This window comes from Nerophis ophidion, unplaced genomic scaffold (assembly GCF_033978795.1).
Source record: "Nerophis ophidion isolate RoL-2023_Sa unplaced genomic scaffold, RoL_Noph_v1.0 HiC_scaffold_286, whole genome shotgun sequence".
NCBI classification, from domain to species: Eukaryota; Metazoa; Chordata; class Actinopteri; order Syngnathiformes; family Syngnathidae; genus Nerophis; species Nerophis ophidion.
Genome location: NW_026907208.1, coordinates 1 through 20,000, shown reverse-complemented (window position 1 = coordinate 20,000; position 20,000 = coordinate 1). Strand labels below are relative to the sequence as shown.

Below are 20,000 nucleotides of genomic sequence, written 5' to 3'. Positions count from 1 at the left end.
AGTCATGTTGTATATAATAATGTTGCATATAGTAATATGTATAATAATGCTATATATAGTAATTTATATATAGTCATGTTGTATATAATAATGTTGCATTTAGAAATATATATAATAATGCTATATATAGTAATTTATATATAGTCATGTTGTATATAATAATGTTGCATATAGTAATATATATAATAATGCTATATATAGTAATTTATATATAGTCATGTTGTATATAATAATGTTGCATATAGTAATATGTATAATAATGCTATATATAGTTCCTGCCAACAGAAGCCACTACAGTAGCACCATTTTGGAAAAAAGAAAATGTTTGTCTGTTTGTCAGCAACTTAACTCAAATATTTGATGGAAGATTGTGAGGACATTTTTTAGGAAATGTCCAAAGAACAATTCATCCTATTGACTACAAACACACTTCCTACTTACAACCTTCCTCGCCACCTCCTTCATGACCTGCACTGCACGCAGACTTCAAGGAGACACACTTGACTTTTACACCTGGCAAGAAAACACTAAAACGCCCTAAAAACTTCAGACCAAGTTTTTCTTTGATATCGTCAGTCGTCACGGTAATATTGTGAAGACTTTGAAACCAAAATACTGCAGGATCTACAATACAGTTACACTATATATATATATATATATATATGTATGTATGTATGTATGTATGTGTGTGTGTGTGTGTATGTATATATGTATGCAGCCACAGCATTAAAGTGTGTCTGCTTGTGTTTATATATATATGTGTGTGTGTGTGTGTGTATATATATATATATATGTATGCAGCCACAGCATTAAAGTGTGTCTGCTTGTGTTTATATATATATGTGTGTGTGTGTGTGTGTATATATATATATATATGTATGCAGCCACAGCATTAAAGTGTGTCTGCTTGTGTTTATATATATATGTGTGTGTGTGTGTGTGTATATATATATATATATGTATGCAGGCAGCGCATTAAAGTGTGTCTGCTTGTGTTGCGAGCAGGCAGGTGTTCTCATAATGGCCTCCCTCCTGCTTGACAGCCTCTTAAAGTGATCTTGTCATTTTATTTACACGCCGGCCGTGCTGTGATTTACTTGCAACACACAACCGTCCCGCCGAGCTTCCTTGGCGACGAGGTCAGATGACATCTTTTGATCAGCGCTGTCCAAAGAGATCCCAGCTCACTGTCAGGTAATAGGTGTGCAGCAAAGTGCATGTGAGGACCTCCCTGGGGACCACTTGCAGGGGCATCTTGACCACATGCCCCAACCACCTCATCTGGCATATTAAACACACACACACACACACACACACACACACACACACACACACATACACACATACATACATACATACATACATATAGTCGAGGTTTCTGTGGTTTATCCGTCCTACAGTGCTCAATACCTGGGTAGAGGAGTGGAACATATAGATAGATAGTACTTTATATGTTAGGTCAGGAGAAAACACAGAGGCTATTTCATCCCTACAAGCCTGTTTTCCCAGGTTTATCTGCTCTTCAGGGGATGTTATTGAATTGTCTGTGGTTGTGACATATATGTAGGGTACATTACAAGGGAATGTGTCCATTGTTACAGCGTAGTGCCTTGCTTCTGTGCCGGCAGAATGAGAGCAGTTTCTTGTGTTTGTTTAAAGTGGACATGCTGGGCTGGCACAAACCCTGTTTCCATTTTATTTGGGGAATTGTGTTGGATGTAAATATAAACAGAATACAATGATTTGCAAATCATTCTCAAGCCATATTCAGTTGAATATGATACAAAGACAACATATTTCATGTTCAAACTAAAACTTTTTTTTTTTTTGCAAATAATAACTTAGAATTTCATGGCTGCAAGACGTGCCAAAGTAGTTGGGAAAGGGCATGTTCACCACTGTGTTACATCACCTTTTCTTTTAACAACACTCAATAAACGTTTGGGAACTGAGGAGACTAATTGTTGAAGCTTTGAAAGTGGAATTCTTTCCCATTCTTGTTTTATGTAGAGCTTCAGTCCTTCAACAGTCCGGGGTCTCCACTGTCCTATTTTACACTTCATAATGCACCACACATTTTCCATGGGAGACAGGTCTGACTGCAGGCGGGCCAGGAAAGTACCCGCACTCTTTTTTTTACGAAGCCACGCTGTTGGTGGCTTGGCATTGTCTTGCTGAAATAAGCAGGGGCATCCATGAAAAAGACGGCACTTAGATGGCAGCATATGTTGTTCCAAAAGCTGTATGTACCTTTCAGCATTAATGGTGCCTTCACAGATGTGTAAGTTACCCATGCCTTGGGCACTAATGCACCCCCATACCATCACACATGTGTAAGTTACCCATGTCTTGTTCACTAATACACCCCCATACCATCACACATGTGTAAGTTACCCATGTCTTGTTCACTAATACACCCCCATACCATCACACATGTGTAAGTTACCCATGTCTTGGGCACTAATACACCCCCATACCATCACACATGTGTAAGTTACCCATGTCTTGGGCACTAATGCACCCCCATACCATCACACATGTGTAAGTTACCCATGTCTTGTTCACTAATACACCCCCATACCATCACACATGTGTAAGTTACCCATGTCTTGTTCACTAATACACCCCCATACCATCACACATGTGTAAGTTACCCATGTCTTGTTCACTAATACACCCCCATACCATCACACATGTGTAAGTTACCCATGTCTTGTTCACTAATACACCCCCATACCATCACACATGTGTAAGTTACCCATGTCTTGTTCACTAATACACCCCCATACCATCACACATGTGTAAGTTACCCATGTCTTGTTCACTAATACACCCCCATACCATCACACATGTGTAAGTTACCCATGTCTTGTTCACTAATACACCCCCATACCATCACACATGTGTAAGTTACCCATGTCTTGGGCACTAATGCACCCCCATACCATCACACATGTGTAAGTTACCCATGTCTTGTTCACTAATACACCCCCATACCATCACACATGTGTAAGTTACCCATGTCTTGGGCACTAATACACCCCCATACCATCACACATGTGTAAGTTACCCATGTCTTGGGCACTAATACACCCCCATACCATCACACATGTGTAAGTTACCCATGTCTTGTTCACTAATACACCCCCATACCATCACACATGTGTAAGTTACCCATGCCTTGGGCACTAATACACCCCCATACCATCACACATGTGTAAGTTACCCATGCCTTGGGCACTAATACACCCCCATACCATCACACATGTGTAAGTTACCCATGTCTTGTTCACTAATGCACCCCCATACCATCACACATGTGTAAGTTACCCATGTCTTGGGCACTAATACACCCCCATACCATCACACATGTGTAAGTTACCCATGTCTTGTTCACTAATACACCCCCATACCATCACACATGTGTAAGTTACCCATGCCTTGGGCACTAATGCACCCCCATACCATCACACATGCTGGCTTTTACACTTTGTGTCAATAACAGTCTGGATGGTCCGCTTCCCCTTTGGTCCGGATGACACCACGTCAAATATTTCCAAAAACAATTTGAAATGTGGACTCGTCAGACCACAGAACACTTTTCCACTTTGCATCAGTCCATCTTAGATGATCTCAGGCCCAGAGAAGCCGGCGGCGTTTCTGGATGTTGTTGATAAATGGCTTTGGCTTTGCATAGTAGAGCTTTAACTTGCACTTACAGATGTAGCGACCAACTGTATTTAGTGACAGCGGTTTTCTGAAGTGTTTCTGAGCTTTGTGGTGATATCCTTTAGAGATTGATGTGGGTTTTTGATACAGTGCCGTCTGAGGGATGGAAGGTCACGGTCATTCAATGTTGGTTTCCGGCCATGCCGCTTACGTGGAGTGATTTCTCCAGATTCTCTGAACCTTTTGATGATATTATGGAGCGTAGATGTTGAAATCCCTCAATTTCTTGCAATGTCACTTTGAGAAAGGTTGTTCTTAAACTGTTTGACTATTTGCTCACACAGTTGTGGACAAAGGGGTGTACCTCGCCCCATCCTTTCTTGGGAAAGACTGGGAAGCTGTTTTTATAGCCAATCATGGCACCCACCTGTTCCCAATTAGCCTGCACACCTGTGGGATGTTCCAAATAAGTGCTTGATGAGCATTCCTCAACTTTATCAGTATTTATTGCCACCTTTCCCAACTTCTTTGTCAAGTGTTGCTGGCATCAAATTTTAAAGTTAATGATTATTTGCAAAAAATAAAGTTTATGAGTTTGAAGATGAAATATGTTGTCTTTGTAGCATATTCAACTGAATATGGCTTGAAAAGGATGTTTAAATCATTGTATTCTGTTTATATTTACATCTAACACCATTTCACAACTCATATGGAAACAGGGTTTGTATCTAATAAAGATGTTTTCTTTCAGGCCCAGGTTACATCTTTGTACGGTGATCTCGATGCCACAATTCACCGTGTAATGGCGTCAACAGTTGAGAGTCCGCATGTATTTACTCAGCTGTGTAGAGTTATAGAGTTGGGGCCTACAGAAAGGTGCTGTGTGATTGTTCTAACTGCTTTTAAAGCTGTTTCTGTGAGTCCAATGTACGTCTCTGTCCTTGACTTGTCCTTGCGGGTGACGCTGGCTCGGTAAACCACTGATCTTTTTAAACAGTTTCTGTGGGGGGGGCAGCTCAGCCTTTGTCTGCAATCGCAGCTACGAGTGGCTTTCAAGTTGTTAGCCATTGCTTGTCTGTGAGTGCTCAGTGCTCACATTTGTTGTGTGAGTCAATGCTTTCTTTGATAGTCATCATGCAACTCTAGCTTTGTTTCAAGGTGTTCCTCTTCAATATCTTCTAGAGTACATGTTTTTTTGGGGAAGTGCCTGCCAAAGAGTGCAAGACGTGTGTCCGACATTTCTGCTGACATTTCTGCTGAATGGGGAGGTTGTCCTGTGTCCTGGTTTTCTTGTTTTAGTTGTTGGTGGGTCTTTTTGGAGGGGGAATCGGTATCCTATTCACCCTCCAATACAACCCCATGTGGTGGATAAACGCCATAACATCTGCAACGTGTGGACATGTCCACCACTCTCAAGATCTTCTGATATTTTCAATCACACAACATTTTAGAAGTTCAGTGCAGGAAAGTCTCAGCATGTTGCAGTTCTCTACATGCTGGAGTTCTCTACATGTTGCAGTTCTCTACATGTTGCAGTTCTCTACATGTTGCAGTTCTCTACATGTTGCAGTTCTCTACATGTTGCAGTTCTCTACATGCTGCAGTTCTCTACATGCTGCAGTTCTCTACATGTTGCAGTTCTCTACATGTTGCAGTTCTCTACATGTTGCAGTTCTCTACATGTTGCAGTTCTCTACATGCTGCAGTTCTCTACATGTTGCAGTTCTCTACATGCTGCAGTTCTCTACATGTTGCAGTTCTCTACATGCTGCAGTTCTCTACATGTTGCAGTTCTCTACATGTTGCAGTTCTCTACATGTTGCAGTTCTCTACATGCTGCAGTTCTCTACATGTTGCAGTTCTCTACATGTTGCAGTTCTCTACATGTTGCAGTTCTCTACATGTTGCAGTTCTCTACATGTTGCAGTTCTCTACATGTTGCAGTTCTCTACATGCTGCAGTTCTCTACATGTTGCAGTTCTCTACATGTTGCAGTTCTCTACATGCTGCAGTTCTCTACATGTTGCAGTTCTCTACATGTTGCAGTTCTCTACATGTTGCAGTTCTCTACATGCTGCAGTTCTCTACATGTTGCAGTTCTCTACATGTTGCAGTTCTCTACATGCTGCAGTTCTCTACATGTTGCAGTTCTCTACATGTTGCAGTTCTCTACATGTTGCAGTTCTCTACATGTTGCAGTTCTCTACATGTTGCAGTTCTCTACATGTTGCAGTTCTCTACATGTTGCAGTTCTCTACATGTTGCAGTTTTCTACATGTTGCAGTTCTCTACATGTCGCAGTTCTCTACATGTCGCAGTTCTCTACATGTCGCAGTTCTCTACATGTCGCAGTTCTCTACATGTCGCAGTTCTCTACATGTTGCAGTTCTCTACATGTTGCAGTTCTCTACATGTCGCAGTTCTCTACATGTCGCAGTTCTCTACATGTCGCAGTTCTCTACATGTCGCAGTTCTCTACATGTCGCAGTTCTCTACATGTCGCAGTTCTCTACATGTCGCAGTTCTCTACATGTCGCAGTTCTCTACATGTCGCAGTTCTCTACATGTTGCAGTTCTCTACATGTTGCAGTTCTCTACATGTCGCAGTTCTCTACATGCTGCAGTTCTCTACATGTTGCAGTTCTCTACATGTTGCAGTTCTCTACATGTTGCAGTTCTCTACATGTTGCAGTTCTCTACATGTCGCAGTTCTCTACATGTCGCAGTTCTCTACATGTCGCAGTTCTCTACATGTTGCAGTTCTCTACATGTCGCAGTTCTCCACATGTCGCAGTTCTCCACATGTTGCAGTTCTCTACATGTCGCAGTTCTCTACATGTCGCAGTTCTCTACATGTCGCAGTTCTCTACATGTTGCAGTTCTCTACATGTTGCAGTTCTCTACATGTTGCAGTTCTCTACATGTCGCAGTTCTCCACATGTTGCAGTTCTCTACATGTCGCAGTTCTCTACATGTCGCAGTTCTCTACATGTCGCAGTTCTCCACATGTCGCAGTTCTCCACATGTTGCAGTTCTCTACATGTCGCAGTTCTCTACATGTCGCAGTTCTCTACATGTCGCAGTTCTCTACATGTTGCAGTTCTCTACATGTTGCAGTTCTCTACATGTTGCAGTTCTCTACATGTCGCAGTTCTCTACATGTTGCAGTTCTCTACATGTTGCAGTTCTCTACATGTTGCAGTTCTCTACATGTTGCAGTTCTCTACATGTTGCAGTTCTCTACATGTTGCAGTTCTCTACATTTCGCAGTTCTCTACATGTCGCAGTTCTCTACATGTCGCAGTTCTCTACATGTTGCAGTTCTCTACATGTCGCAGTTCTCCACATGTCGCAGTTCTCCACATGTTGCAGTTCTCTACATGTCGCAGTTCTCTACATGTCGCAGTTCTCTACATGTCGCAGTTCTCTACATGTCGCAGTTCTCTACATGTTGCAGTTCTCTACATGTCGCAGTTCTCTACATGTTGCAGTTCTCTACATGTCGCAGTTCTCTACATGTCGCAGTTCTCTACATGTCGCAGTTCTCTACATGTCGCAGTTCTCTACATGTTGCAGTTCTCTACATGTTGCAGTTCTCTACATGTTGCAGTTCTCCACATGTTGCAGTTCTCTACATGTTGCAGTTCTCTACATGTTGCAGTTCTCCACATGTCGCAGTTCTCCACATGTTGCAGTTCTCTACATGTCGCAGTTCTCTACATGTCGCAGTTCTCTACATGTTGCAGTTCTCTACATGTTGCAGTTCTCTACATGTTGCAGTTCTCTACATGTTGCAGTTCTCTACATGTCGCAGTTCTCTACATGTTGCAGTTCTCTACATGTTGCAGTTCTCTACATGTTGCAGTTCTCTACATGTCGCAGTTCTCCACATGTCGCAGTTCTCCACATGTCGCAGTTCTCCACATGTCGCAGTTCTCTACATGTCGCAGTTCTCTACATGTCGCAGTTTTCTACATGTCGCAGTTCTCTACATGTCGCAGTTCTCTACATGTCGCAGTTCTCTACATGTCGCAGTTCTCTACATGTCGCAGTTCTCTACATGTCGCAGTTCTCTACATGTCGCAGTTCTCTACATGTTGCAGTTCTCTACATGTTGCAGTTCTCTACATGTTGCAGTTCTCTACATGTCGCAGTTCTCTACATGTCGCAGTTCTCTACATGTTGCAGTTCTCTACATGTTGCAGTTCTCTACATGTTGCAGTTCTCTACATGTTGGAATTCCTCCGACCAGTGGAAAAGACTTGATAAGTCTTGTCCTTCATGTCAGGACCACTGCATGATGCTGTGTAAGATGTTTCTACTGCCAGACGACCAACTGTCTCCCCCACAGGGCAGTTCTATCATCGCCAGGTGCTGCTAATCAGCAAAGTGAAGTGTTTTGTCAAAATGCTACCTTTGTGGTCCTCTATAATTCTCCAGGTGACTTGAAATGATGACGTCATGTTGTAAAGATGTGTTACCAGTCCTGGCACGTGCCAGCAGGCCACACTCGTGATCATGGAGCTCAACACAAAGACTTGTTGTTTGGCAAAGCATGAAGAAGATTGTGTGTGCTTGTTGTTGCTCTTCAAGCAGCTTTTCATCTCCAAACATCAGCAGATACTCTTCTCTCCGTTTATTGGATGCACAGCACAAAGACCCAAAAGATCACTTCATTGGTACACAAATGCACTTTTATTTGCTTCCATTCACTTTTCCACGGCATTGCTCTTAAACTGGAGGGATTGTAATGGCATTGAAAGCCTGAAGCCCGCATTCACTGTAAATAATAACGCTAAAGTTGTTGTAATCTCTGGTAATTGAAGCAATTGGTTTTTGCGGGGAGAGATTTGTCGCACATACATTCATTTTTATTTACGAGGAGGCGAGGGCTGAGCGGCGTAATGAGTGAGAAGGCACGCTTAATTTAAACGGCGAGGGTGTCTGTTCGGGGAAGCATTAGAGGCGTCGGACATTTTAATTGACAGACAGGAAGTGCTGTCTCCGAGGTTGATACAAGTAATTTATTACTTCTGAAACGAATGCCACCGCCGCAATGTGCTTCATTAATTTCAAATTTAGTTTTAATTTCAAGCTGTTACCCCTTGAGAAAAATAAGGTGGCAAGTTATGTCTGAAGAGCCCCCCCCCCCCCTCCCTGCCCCCATCCCCCCCGCCACTTCCTCTGTTCTCTCACGGCCGCTCATTTGTGTGGAACAAAGACTTCATTCCAGCAGTATCAGTGCCAGTAAGGGAACAGACGCTCCATAAGCGTTTGTGACAGGATGTCATCAGTGTGTGATGACTTCAGGAAAAAGTCCTTTCTAGAGAATTTGCATCTTTTCATCTGCTTTAAAAGTGCTTTAAACAAATGTTCCTCTCTCTTTCTTCTCACCTTTTAAGCAGCATATGTCCCTGAAGAGGAGAAGGAAGCAGCTCTGCTCGACGAGGACCTGGATGGAGCAGAATCCTTCCAGGAAGGGGAGGAGCCCGTCGCCAAGTTCCTCTGTCATGACAAAGACTTGCTCCTCAAGGACAGGCCGGTGTCGGCCGACTTCCACGACTCTCCCAACACGGCTGACTTTTCTGGTCAGGAGCTGGACAGCGAGTCCCACCTGAGCGAATCCAGTGACAGGATGTCGGACTTTGAGAGCCCGCCGCTTATAACTGAAGACGACCTTCTCCTTTTTAAAGATCCCTCAAACACTCTTTCCCTGTCGTCGACCTTCATGGCCGCCGCAGACAATGATGCGACACTAAGTGGAGACAAAGCTGTACTTTCCGCCGCTGGGTCTGTGGCTGATAGCCTGGAAAAGATGAAGGCAATTTACACATCCTTCCTAAATAATTCCTACTGGTCTACTCTTAACCTGAATCTGAGCCAACCGCCGGTAGAGAAACCTCCTCGAAGTCACAGCAACAGTAGTTGCAGCAGCAACAGTAGCTGTGGGAGCGCAGGCTATGACTGGCACCAGACTGCTATTGCCAAGACGTTCCAGCAAGCCTCACAGAACCACCATAACAGACTAGCCATGGCTCAGCATCCCGCTGTAGCTGTGTCAACGCCATCTACAGAACCCAGCCTCTTTAGCACCGTACAGCTGTACCGCCAGAGCTCTAAGTTGTATGGTTCCATATTCACTGGTGCTAGTAAATTCCGCTGCAAGGACTGCAGCGCTGCATACGACACGCTAGTGGAGCTAACGGTGCACATGAACGAGACTGGTCACTACAGAGATGATAACCACGAGACAGACAGGGAGAACACAAAGCGGTGGTCAAAACCGAGGAAGCGCTCCCTGCTGGAGATGGAAGGGAAGGAGGATGCACAGAAAGTTCTGAAGTGCATGTACTGTGGACACTCATTTGAATCCCTTCAGGACTTAAGTGTCCACATGATCAAGACCAAACACTACCAAAAAGTGCCTCTGAAAGAGCCTGTGACGCCAGTGGCAGCCAAGATTTTCTCCTCAGCTCGAAAAAGAACCCCTATCGAATTGGACATACCCAGCTCCCCGGACTCGAATGGAGAAGCCACACCTAAGCCAACCTCCCTTGCTGAGTCCGACATGCTCCAGAAGGCCAACAACCAATACATCGCAACCAACAACCGCTACGGACATCAGAATGGCGCCAGCTACTCCTGGCAGTTCGAGTCCAGGAAGTCACAAATCCTCAAATGCATGGAGTGTGGCAGCTCTCATGATACACTGCAAGAACTGACCGCCCACATGATGGTGACCGGACACTTCATCAAAGTCACCAACTCTGCAATCAAAAAGGGCAAACCTATTATAGAGGCTGCCAGTCCAGTGCCAATATCTAACTCCACAGCAGAGGAGAAGTTTCAGTCAGTTCCTCTGGCTGCTACAACGTTCTCTCCACCACCTGCCTCTGCACATCCTCCAGCCAGTATTTCGCCCACAGCCATGGCAGTGGAGATAAAAACAGAAGACAAGGAAGAGGAATGCCCTAATGAAGTTATCGTCAACAACAGTAATCATGTAAGCCGGGACAAAATGTCAGGAGATGAAGATGAGCCTGAGGAGAAGTTTGACATTTCTTCAAAATACACATATCTGACTGAGGAAGACCTGGATGACAGTCCCAAAGGAGGTCTAGACATCCTCAAGTCGTTAGAGAACACAGTGACCTCAGCCATCAGCAAAGCCCAGAAGGGAGCACCGAGCTGGGGGGGATATCCCAGCATACATGCTGCCTATCAGCTCCCCAATATAATGAAGTTGTCCCTCGGTAACTCTGGAAAAAATTTCCCTTTGAAATTCATGTTCCCGGGAGTAGAAATGATCTCTGCCGCCGCCAAGAGCCAGTCACTGATTTCGCCACCGATCTGCCAGAAGTCTCCTCTGTCCAAAAACAACTTCCATGCCATGGAGGAGCTAGTCAAGAAAGTGACAGAGAAAGTTGCAAAAGTAGAAGAGAACACGAGGGAGCCTAGGGCTGTTGTGAGGTCATCTCCAATGAGAACCACACCCTCACCCTGCAGCAGTGAGGCAGGGGACGTCAGAGGAGAGTCTCCCAGAGACAATAAAGCAGAAAGCTGTAAAATCCCTGGCAGTTTGTTTACAACCATTACTGATGATGTCTTTGGAACAAATCACCAAGAAACAAACGAGGATAGCAGCATACCAGAATTCATGGAGAATGGTGTAGAATCGACTGCAACTTCACCCCAGCCGGGATCAATATGCGGCAGCACGGCCGTCATAACTGACCATCTGCCGCCAGAGCAGCCATTCGTCAATCCTCTGAGCGCGCTGAAGTCAGTCATGAATGCACACCTGGGGAAGGCGGCCAAGCCCGCTCTACCCTCTCTCGACCCGATGAGCATGTTGTTCAAGATGAGCAACAATTTAGCGGAGAAGGCAGCGGTGGCAGCCTCCACCTCGCCTGCACAGACCAAAAAGTCCAGCAGCGACCACCTGGACTGCTACTTTTACCAGCAGCACCCCAGCAACGACCAACCAATAGATCTTACCAAAGGCAAGCATGCTGACAAAAATGGCAGTTCTAGCATCTCAGTGTCCCCCTCCTCAACAGTCACCATTTCCAAAGCTTCAGCTGCCGTCGCTTCATTCATGTCCACTTCCCCCCTGAGAGAGAACGCCCTGTCAGACATTTCTGACATGCTGAGGAACCTGACAGAGAGCCAGGTGGTCACCAAGGCTTCCACGCCCTTTAGCTCCGACATTGAAGGTGCTACTCAGGAGGAGGGGGAGGAGAGCTCGCCTGCTCAAAAGCGCAAAGGCCGCCAATCCAATTGGAATCCTCAGCATCTCCTCATCCTGCAAGCCCAGTTTGCCTCCAGCCTGAGACAAACAACAGAGAGCAAGTACGTGATGGCAGACCTCAGCCCACAAGAAAGGATGCACATTTCCCGCTTCACTGGACTATCCATGACCACAATATCCCACTGGTTGGCCAATGTCAAGTACCAGCTGAGAAGAACCGGTGGCACCAAGTTCTTAAAGAACTTAGATTCAGGTCATCCAGTGTTCTTCTGCAGCGACTGTGCCTCGCAGATCCGCTCACCGTCCACCTACGTCAGCCACTTGGAGTCCCACCTTGGCTTCCGACTGAGAGACCTTCCCAAGCTGTCTGGGGAGCAGCTGCTTTGTCAGATTAACCACCAGCACCAGCGCCACTTCAAAGGACTCTCTGAAAAACTGCTGTCCAGCCTCCACCCTTCCAGCCACCCGCTTCCCTCCTCTTTGCCCTCGTCCCAGACTCCGTCCTTTCCCATCTCGTTGCCATCATCTCTGCCCTCGGCTGACTCGGCCTCGGCCTCCCCCAACAACGACGAGGATGCTGGTGTAGCCGTGCACCAGTGCAAACTCTGCAACCGGACTTTTGCCAGCAAGCATGCTGTTAAGCTCCACCTGAGCAAGACTCACGGGAAGTCCCCAGAGGACCACCTCCTGTACGTGGGCGAGCTGGACAAGCAGTAGCAAAGGATTACCGGCTTTAACGTAACGTTACTCGTTCTGAACAGACCAGAAGAGCAACAGAACCACGCAAGGCGACGGTTTGTGGCCGTGGGGAAAGTTTGGGTCTGAGATATGAGATTTGAAGCTTGTATTTTGTGTAAATGACAAGTTTGCTATACCTCCTATTTCCACATCAGCAGAATGTGAGAAAATGCATGCAGGCTCGTGTTCGATTCCCTTCCCCACAAAGAACAAAAATCAAGGACACTCTGAACAAATAAAAATCTTACATTTGAAAGAAAAAAATATTTTACAAATGTTTCACGAAAAAACATTTTCATGAGTAAATAAGAAAACACGACTATTTTACTTTTTGAGAAATGAAACTAAAGTGTAAACTTCTAAGTGTAAGTTCCTGGTCGTAATATTACAACGTTATTGTGGTAAAATTGTGCGTACTGTGACAACTGTCCTATGTTTAGGATCCACATCCATATTTAGTGTGGCCAGAAGTCTTGAGTTGCTGAATGTCATCGGCTTCCGAGTTCTTCTCTGACAAAACAACAACAGCGAATCACTCACAAGTATTTCTGTCAAGTCAGCAACAATCCTGGAAACACAGGAGGTTGTTCCACTCTCAGTAAAGTGCAGAATGACACAGGAGGTTGTTCCACTCTCAGTAAACTACACAATGACACAGGAGGTTGTTCCACTCTCAGTAAACTACACAATGACACAGGAGGTTGTTCCACTCTCAGTAAACTACACAATGACACAGGAGGTTGTTCCACTCTCAGTAAACTACACAATGACACAGGAGGTTGTTCCACTCTCAGTAAAGTGCAGAATGACACAGGAGGTTGTTCCACTCTCAGTAAACTACACAATGACACAGGAGGTTGTTCCACTCTCAGTAAACTACACAATGACACAGGAGGTTGTTCCACTCTCAGTAAACTACACAATGACACAGGAGGTTGTTCCACTCTCAGTAAACTACACAATGACACAGGAGGTTGTTCCACTCTCAGTAAAGTACACAATGACACAGGAGGTTGTTCCACTCTCAGTAAAGTGCACAATGACACAGGAGGTTGTTCCACTCTCAGTAAACTACACAATGACACAGGAGGTTGTTCCACTCTCAGTAAACTACACAATGACACAGGAGGTTGTTCCACTCTCAGTAAAGTGCAGAATGACATAGGAGGTTGTTCCACTCTCAGTAAACTACACAATGACACAGGAGGTTGTTCCACTCAGTAAACTACACAATGACACAGGAGGTTGTTCCACTCTCAGTAAAGTACACAATGACACAGGAGGTTGTTCCACTCAGTAAACTACACAATGACACAGGAGGTTGTTCCACTCTCAGTAAAGTGCAGAATGACACAGGAGGTTGTTCCACTCTCAGTAAACTACACAATGACACAGGAGGTTGTTCCACTCTCAGTAAACTACACAATGACACAGGAGGTTGTTCCACTCTCAGTAAAGTACACAATGACACAGGAGGTTGTTCCACTCAGTAAACTACACAATGACACAGGAGGTTGTTCCACTCTCAGTAAAGTGCAGAATGACACAGGAGGTTGTTCCACTCTCAGTAAAGTACACAATGACACAGGAGGTTGTTCCACTCTCAGTAATGTGCACAATGACACAGGAGGTTGTTCCACTCTCAGTAAACTACACAATGACACAGGAGGTTGTTCCACTCTCAGTAAAGTGCACAATGACACAGGAGGTTGTTCCACTCTCAGTAAACTACACAATGACACAGGAGGTTGTTCCACTCTCAGTAAAGTGCAGAATGACACAGGAGGTTGTTCCACTCTCAGTAAACTACACAATGACACAGGAGGTTGTTCCACTCTCAGTAAACTACACAATGACACAGGAGGTTGTTCCACTCTCAGTAAAGTACACAATGACACAGGAGGTTGTTCCACTCTCAGTAAAGTACACAATGACACAGGAGGTTGTTCCACTCAGTAAACTACACAATGACACAGGAGGTTGTTCCACTCTCAGTAAAGTACACAATGACACAGGAGGTTGTTCCACTCTCAGTAAAGTACACAATGACACAGGAGGTTGTTCCACTCTCAGTAAAGTGCAGAATGACACAGGAGGTTGTTCCACTCTCAGTAAAGTGCAGAATGACACAGGAGGTTGTTCCACTCTCAGTAAAGTACACAATGACACAGGAGGTTGTTCCACTCTCAGTAAAGTGCAGAATGACACAGGAGGTTGTTCCACTCTCAGTAAAGTGCAGAATGACACAGGAGGTTGTTCCACTCTCAGTAAAGTGCAGAATGACACAGGAGGTTGTTCCACTCTCAGTAAAGTGCAGAATGACACAGGAGGTTGTTCCACTCTCAGTAAAGTGCAGAATGACACAGGAGGTTGTTCCACTCTCAGTAAACTACACAATGACACAGGAGGTTGTTCCACTCTCAGTAAACTACACAATGACACAGGAGGTTGTTCCACTCTCAGTAAAGTACACAATGACACAGGAGGTTGTTCCACTCTCAGTAAACTACACAATGACACAGGAGGTTGTTCCACTCTCAGTAAACTACACAATGACACAGGAGGTTGTTCCACTCTCAGTAAACTACACAATGACACAGGAGGTTGTTCCACTCTCAGTAAAGTGCAGAATGATGCTTCAACACTTCAACTTTGTAAACCTTGCCTAAATGAAAACATGAATGACATCACACACTTTGTGTCACAAGATTCACTTTCAGTGTGCGCTGACTTGAGAGGTCAACATGACCTCATTTTAATCTGCAAAAGGTCAACATTACCTCATTTTAATCTGCAAAAGCAGTGAAGTTGTGTAAAAGCTAAATAAAAAGAGAATACAACAAATCCTTTTCAACTTCTATTCAATGGAATAGACTTCAAAGACAAGATATTTCATCTTCACACTGACTAACTTTCTTCTTGTGTGCAAATAATCATGAAGTTACTTTGGTAACTTTGGTATTTTTGTGCAAATATTAGCTCATTTGGAATTTGCTGCCTGCAACATGTTTCAAAAAAGCTGGCACAAGTGGCAAAAAAGGGACAGCATGGTGGTAGAGGGGTTTGTACATGTGCCTCACAATACCAAGGTCCTGGGTTTGATCCTGGGCTCGGGATCTTTCTGGGTGGAGTTTGCATGTTCTCCCCGTGACGGTGTGGGATCCTCCCACCTCCTAAGGTACACACCTGGGGATAAGCCCCTCCCACCTCCAAACACATGCACCAGGGGATAGGCTCCGCCCACCTCCAAAGACATGCACCTGGGGATAGGCCCCTCCCACCTCCAAAGGCACGCACCTGGGGATAGGCCCCTCCCACCTCCAAAGACATGCACCTGGGGATGGGCCCCTCCCACCTCCAAAGACATGCACCTGGGGATGGGCCCCTCCCACCTCCTAAGGTACACACCTGGGGATAAGCCCCTCCCACCTCCAAACACATGCACCAGGGGATAGGCTCCGCCCACCTCCAAAGACATGCACCTGGGGATAGGCCCCTCCCACCTCCAAAGGCACGCACCTGGGGATGGGCCCCTCCCACCTCCAAAGACATGCACCTGGAGATAGGATGATTGGCGACACTAAATGCTCCCTAATGTGTGAATGTTGTCTGTCTATCTGTGCTGGCCCTGTGATGAGGTGGCAACTTGTCCAGGGTGTACGCCACCTTCCATCCTTGTGCAACTAGGATAGGCTGCAGCACCCCTTGTGGCTACAGATGTAGCTTACCACCACCAGGTGTGAATGAATGATGGGTTCCCACTTCTCTGTCAGCGCTTGGAGTATCTAACAATAGAAAAGGGTGATACAAATCTCATCCATTACTATTATTATTGTTATTGTGTTCTTGAGCAAAACACGTCACCCTTGCTCCTGATGGGTTGTAGTTAGGGCCTTGATAGCAGCCCCCGCCATCAGAAGGTACATACAGCTTTTGGAGCAACGTATGTTGCCATCGTTATCATGGACGCCCCTGCTTATTTCAGTGAGACAATACCAAGCCACGTTGCTTCATAGTACAAGAGTGTGGGTACTAGACTAGCCGGCCTGTAGTCCAGACATTGAACATGTTAATATGAAGGCTAAAATATGAGAAGGGTTTGATTGAAACTTGTATTAGTAGATGGTACAGTACAGTACATATTATTAGTAGATAGTACAGTACAGTACATATTATTAGTAGGTGTCACAGTACAGTACATATTATTAGTAGATAGTACAGTACAGTACATATTATTTGTAGATTGTACAGTACAGTACATATTATTAGTAGATTGCACAGTACAGTACATATTATTAGTAGATTGCACAGTACAGTACATATTAGTAGATGTCACAGTACAGTACATATTATTAGTAGATAGTACAGTACAGTACATATTATTAGTAGATTGCACAGTACAGTACATATTATTAGTAGATTGCACAGTACAGTACATATTATTAGTAGATGTCACAGTACAGTACATATTATTAGTAGATAGTACAGTACAGTACATATTATTAGTAGATTGCACAGTACAGTACATATTATTAGTAGATAGTACAGTACAGTACATATTATTAGTAGATAGTACAGTACAGTACATATTATTAGTAGATGTCACAGTACAGTACATATTATTAGTAGATGTCACAGTACAGTACATATTATTAGTAGATAGTACAGTACAGTACATATTATTAGTAGACTGCACAGTACAGTACATATTATTAGTAGATAGTACAGTACAGTACATATTATTAGTAGATAGTACAGTACAGTACATATTATTAGTAGATGTCACAGTACAGTACATATTATTAGTAGATTGCACAGTACAGTACATATTATTAGTAGATTGTACAGTACAGTACATATTATTAGTAGATGTCACAGTACAGTACATATTATTAGTAGATTGCACAGTACAGTACATATTATTAGTAGATTGCACAGTACAGTACATATTATTAGTAGATAGTACAGTACAGTACATATTATTAGTAGATAGTACAGTACAGTACATATTATTAGTAGATAGTACAGTACAGTACATATTATTAGTAGATTGCACAGTACAGTACATATTATTAGTAGATAGTACAGTACAGTACATATTATTAGTAGATGTCACAGTACAGTACATATTATTAGTAGATAGTACAGTACAGTACATATTATTAGTAGATAGTACAGTACAGTACATATTATTAGTAGATAGTACAGTACAGTACATATTATTAGTAGATGTCACAGTACAGTACATATTATTAGTAGATAGTACAGTACAGTACATATTATTAGTAGATAGTACAGTACAGTACATATTATTAGTAGATAGTACAGTACAGTACATATTCCCTACAATTGACCACTAAATGCTAACACCCTAATAAGTTTTTCAACTTGTTGAAGTCGGGGTCCACCTTCATCAAGGTAGGGAAAGTTCATAGGAGACTACATCAAGCAAGAACTTAAGATGTACATCAAGCAAGAACTTAAGATGTACATCAAGCAAGAACTTAAGATGTACATCAAGCAAGAACTTAAGATGTACATCAAGCAAGAACTTAAGATGTACATCAAGCAAGAACTTAAGATGTACATCAAGCAAGAACTTAAGATGTACATCAAGCAAGAACTTAAGATGTACATCAAGCAAGAACTTAAGATGTACATCAAGCAAGAACTTAAGATGTACATCAAGCAAGAACTTAAGATGTACATCAAGCAAGAATGGGAAAGAATTGCACTTCAAAAAGTGTCTCCTCAGTTCCCAAAGCTGCACTGAGTGTTGTTAAAAGAAAAGGCCATGTAACACATTGGTAAAAATACCTTTTTTTGCAACGTGTTGCTGCCATTAAACTCTAACTTCATGATTATTTGCACACAAGAAGAAAGTTAGTCAGTGTGAAGATGAAATATCTTGTCTTTGAAGTCTTTTCCATTGAATAGAAGTTGAAAAGGATTTGTTGTATTCTCTTTTTATTTACTTTTTACACAACTTCACTGCTTTTCTACTTTGTACATTTCATGGAATATTTCACGATCTTCTAAGGCCTCCAAGTCAGCTGCTTCTGCTCAAACAAAATGTTGATGTGTCAGATTGTTCTGGAAGGAATGCTGCAGTGATGCCGACATCCTTTTATGACAATATCGGGTTTGTGCGCACACAAGAAATCCTCCAGCAAATAAAAAAGAACACCTTGAAGCAAATCTTCAAAGTGATGTTACATTCCTCTTCAAGTCCTACTCTTCCAAACTCTGGCCTTCTAGTTCACACCTCTTGGCTGACATGGGGAACCAGGTAGTTGGAACCAGGTAGTTGGAACCAGGTAGTTGGAACCAGGAAGTTGGAACCAGGTAGTTGGAACCAGGACGTTGGAACCAGGTAGTTGGAACCAGGTAGTTGGAACCAGGTAGTTGGAACCAGGTAGTTGGAACCAGGTAGTTGGAACCAGGTAGTTGGAACCAGGAAGTTGGAACCAGGTAGTTGGAACCAGGTAGTTGGAACCAGGAAGTTGGAACCAGGTAGTTGGAACCAGGTAGTTGGAACCAGGTAGTTGGAACCAGGAAGTTGGAACCAGGTAGTTGGAACCAGGTAGTTGGAACCAGGTAGTTGGAACCAGGTAGTTGGAACCAGGTAGTTGGAACCAGGAAGTTGGAACCAGGTAGTTGGAACCAGGAAGTTGGAACCAGGACGTTGGAACCAGGTAGTTGGAACCAGGAAGTTGGAACCAGGTAGTTGGAACCAGGTAGTTGGAACCAGGAAGTTGGAACCAGGTAGTTGGAACCAGGAAGTTGGAACCAGGAAGTTGGAACCAGGTAGTTGGAACCAGGACGTTGGAACCAGGTAGTTGGAACCAGGTAGTTGGAACCAGGTAGTTGGAACCAGGTAGTTGGAACCAGGTAGTTGGAACCAGGAAGTTGGAACCAGGTAGTTGGAACCAGGACGTTGGAACCAGGTAGTTGGAACCAGGTAGTTGGAACCAGGAAGTTGGAACCAGGTAGTTGGAACCAGGTAGTTGGAACCAGGTAGTTGGAACCAGGTAGTTGGAACCAGGTAGTTGGAACCAGGAAGTTGGAACCAGGTAGTTGGAACCAGGACGTTGGAACCAGGTAGTTGGAACCAGGTAGTTGGAACCAGGTAGTTGGAACCAGGTAGTTGGAACCAGGAAGTTGGAACCAGGTAGTTGGAACCAGGTAGTTGGAACCAGGAAGTTGGAACCAGGTAGTTGGAACCAGGAAGTTGGAACCAGGTAGTTGGAACCAGGAAGTTGGAACCAGGTAGTTGGAACCAGGTAGTTGGAACCAGGAAGTTGGAACCAGGTAGTTGGAACCAGGTAGTTGGAACCAGGTA

The 20,000-nt window shown here is 44.0% G+C and overlaps 1 protein-coding gene across 1 annotated transcript in view; it reads left to right on the top strand.

The window, feature by feature from the left end:
* The window catches only part of LOC133547943 (teashirt homolog 3-like), a 50,582-nt gene extending 37,354 nt beyond the window's left edge, over positions 1-13,228 (top strand). The window contains exon 10 of the mRNA XM_061893408.1: positions 9,072-13,228. Coding sequence (XP_061749392.1) covers positions 9,072-12,637 — 3,566 coding nt within the window. The 3' untranslated portion in view covers positions 12,638-13,228. The remainder of the gene's footprint in view (positions 1-9,071) is intronic.
* The last annotated feature ends 6,772 nt before the right edge of the window (positions 13,229-20,000 follow it).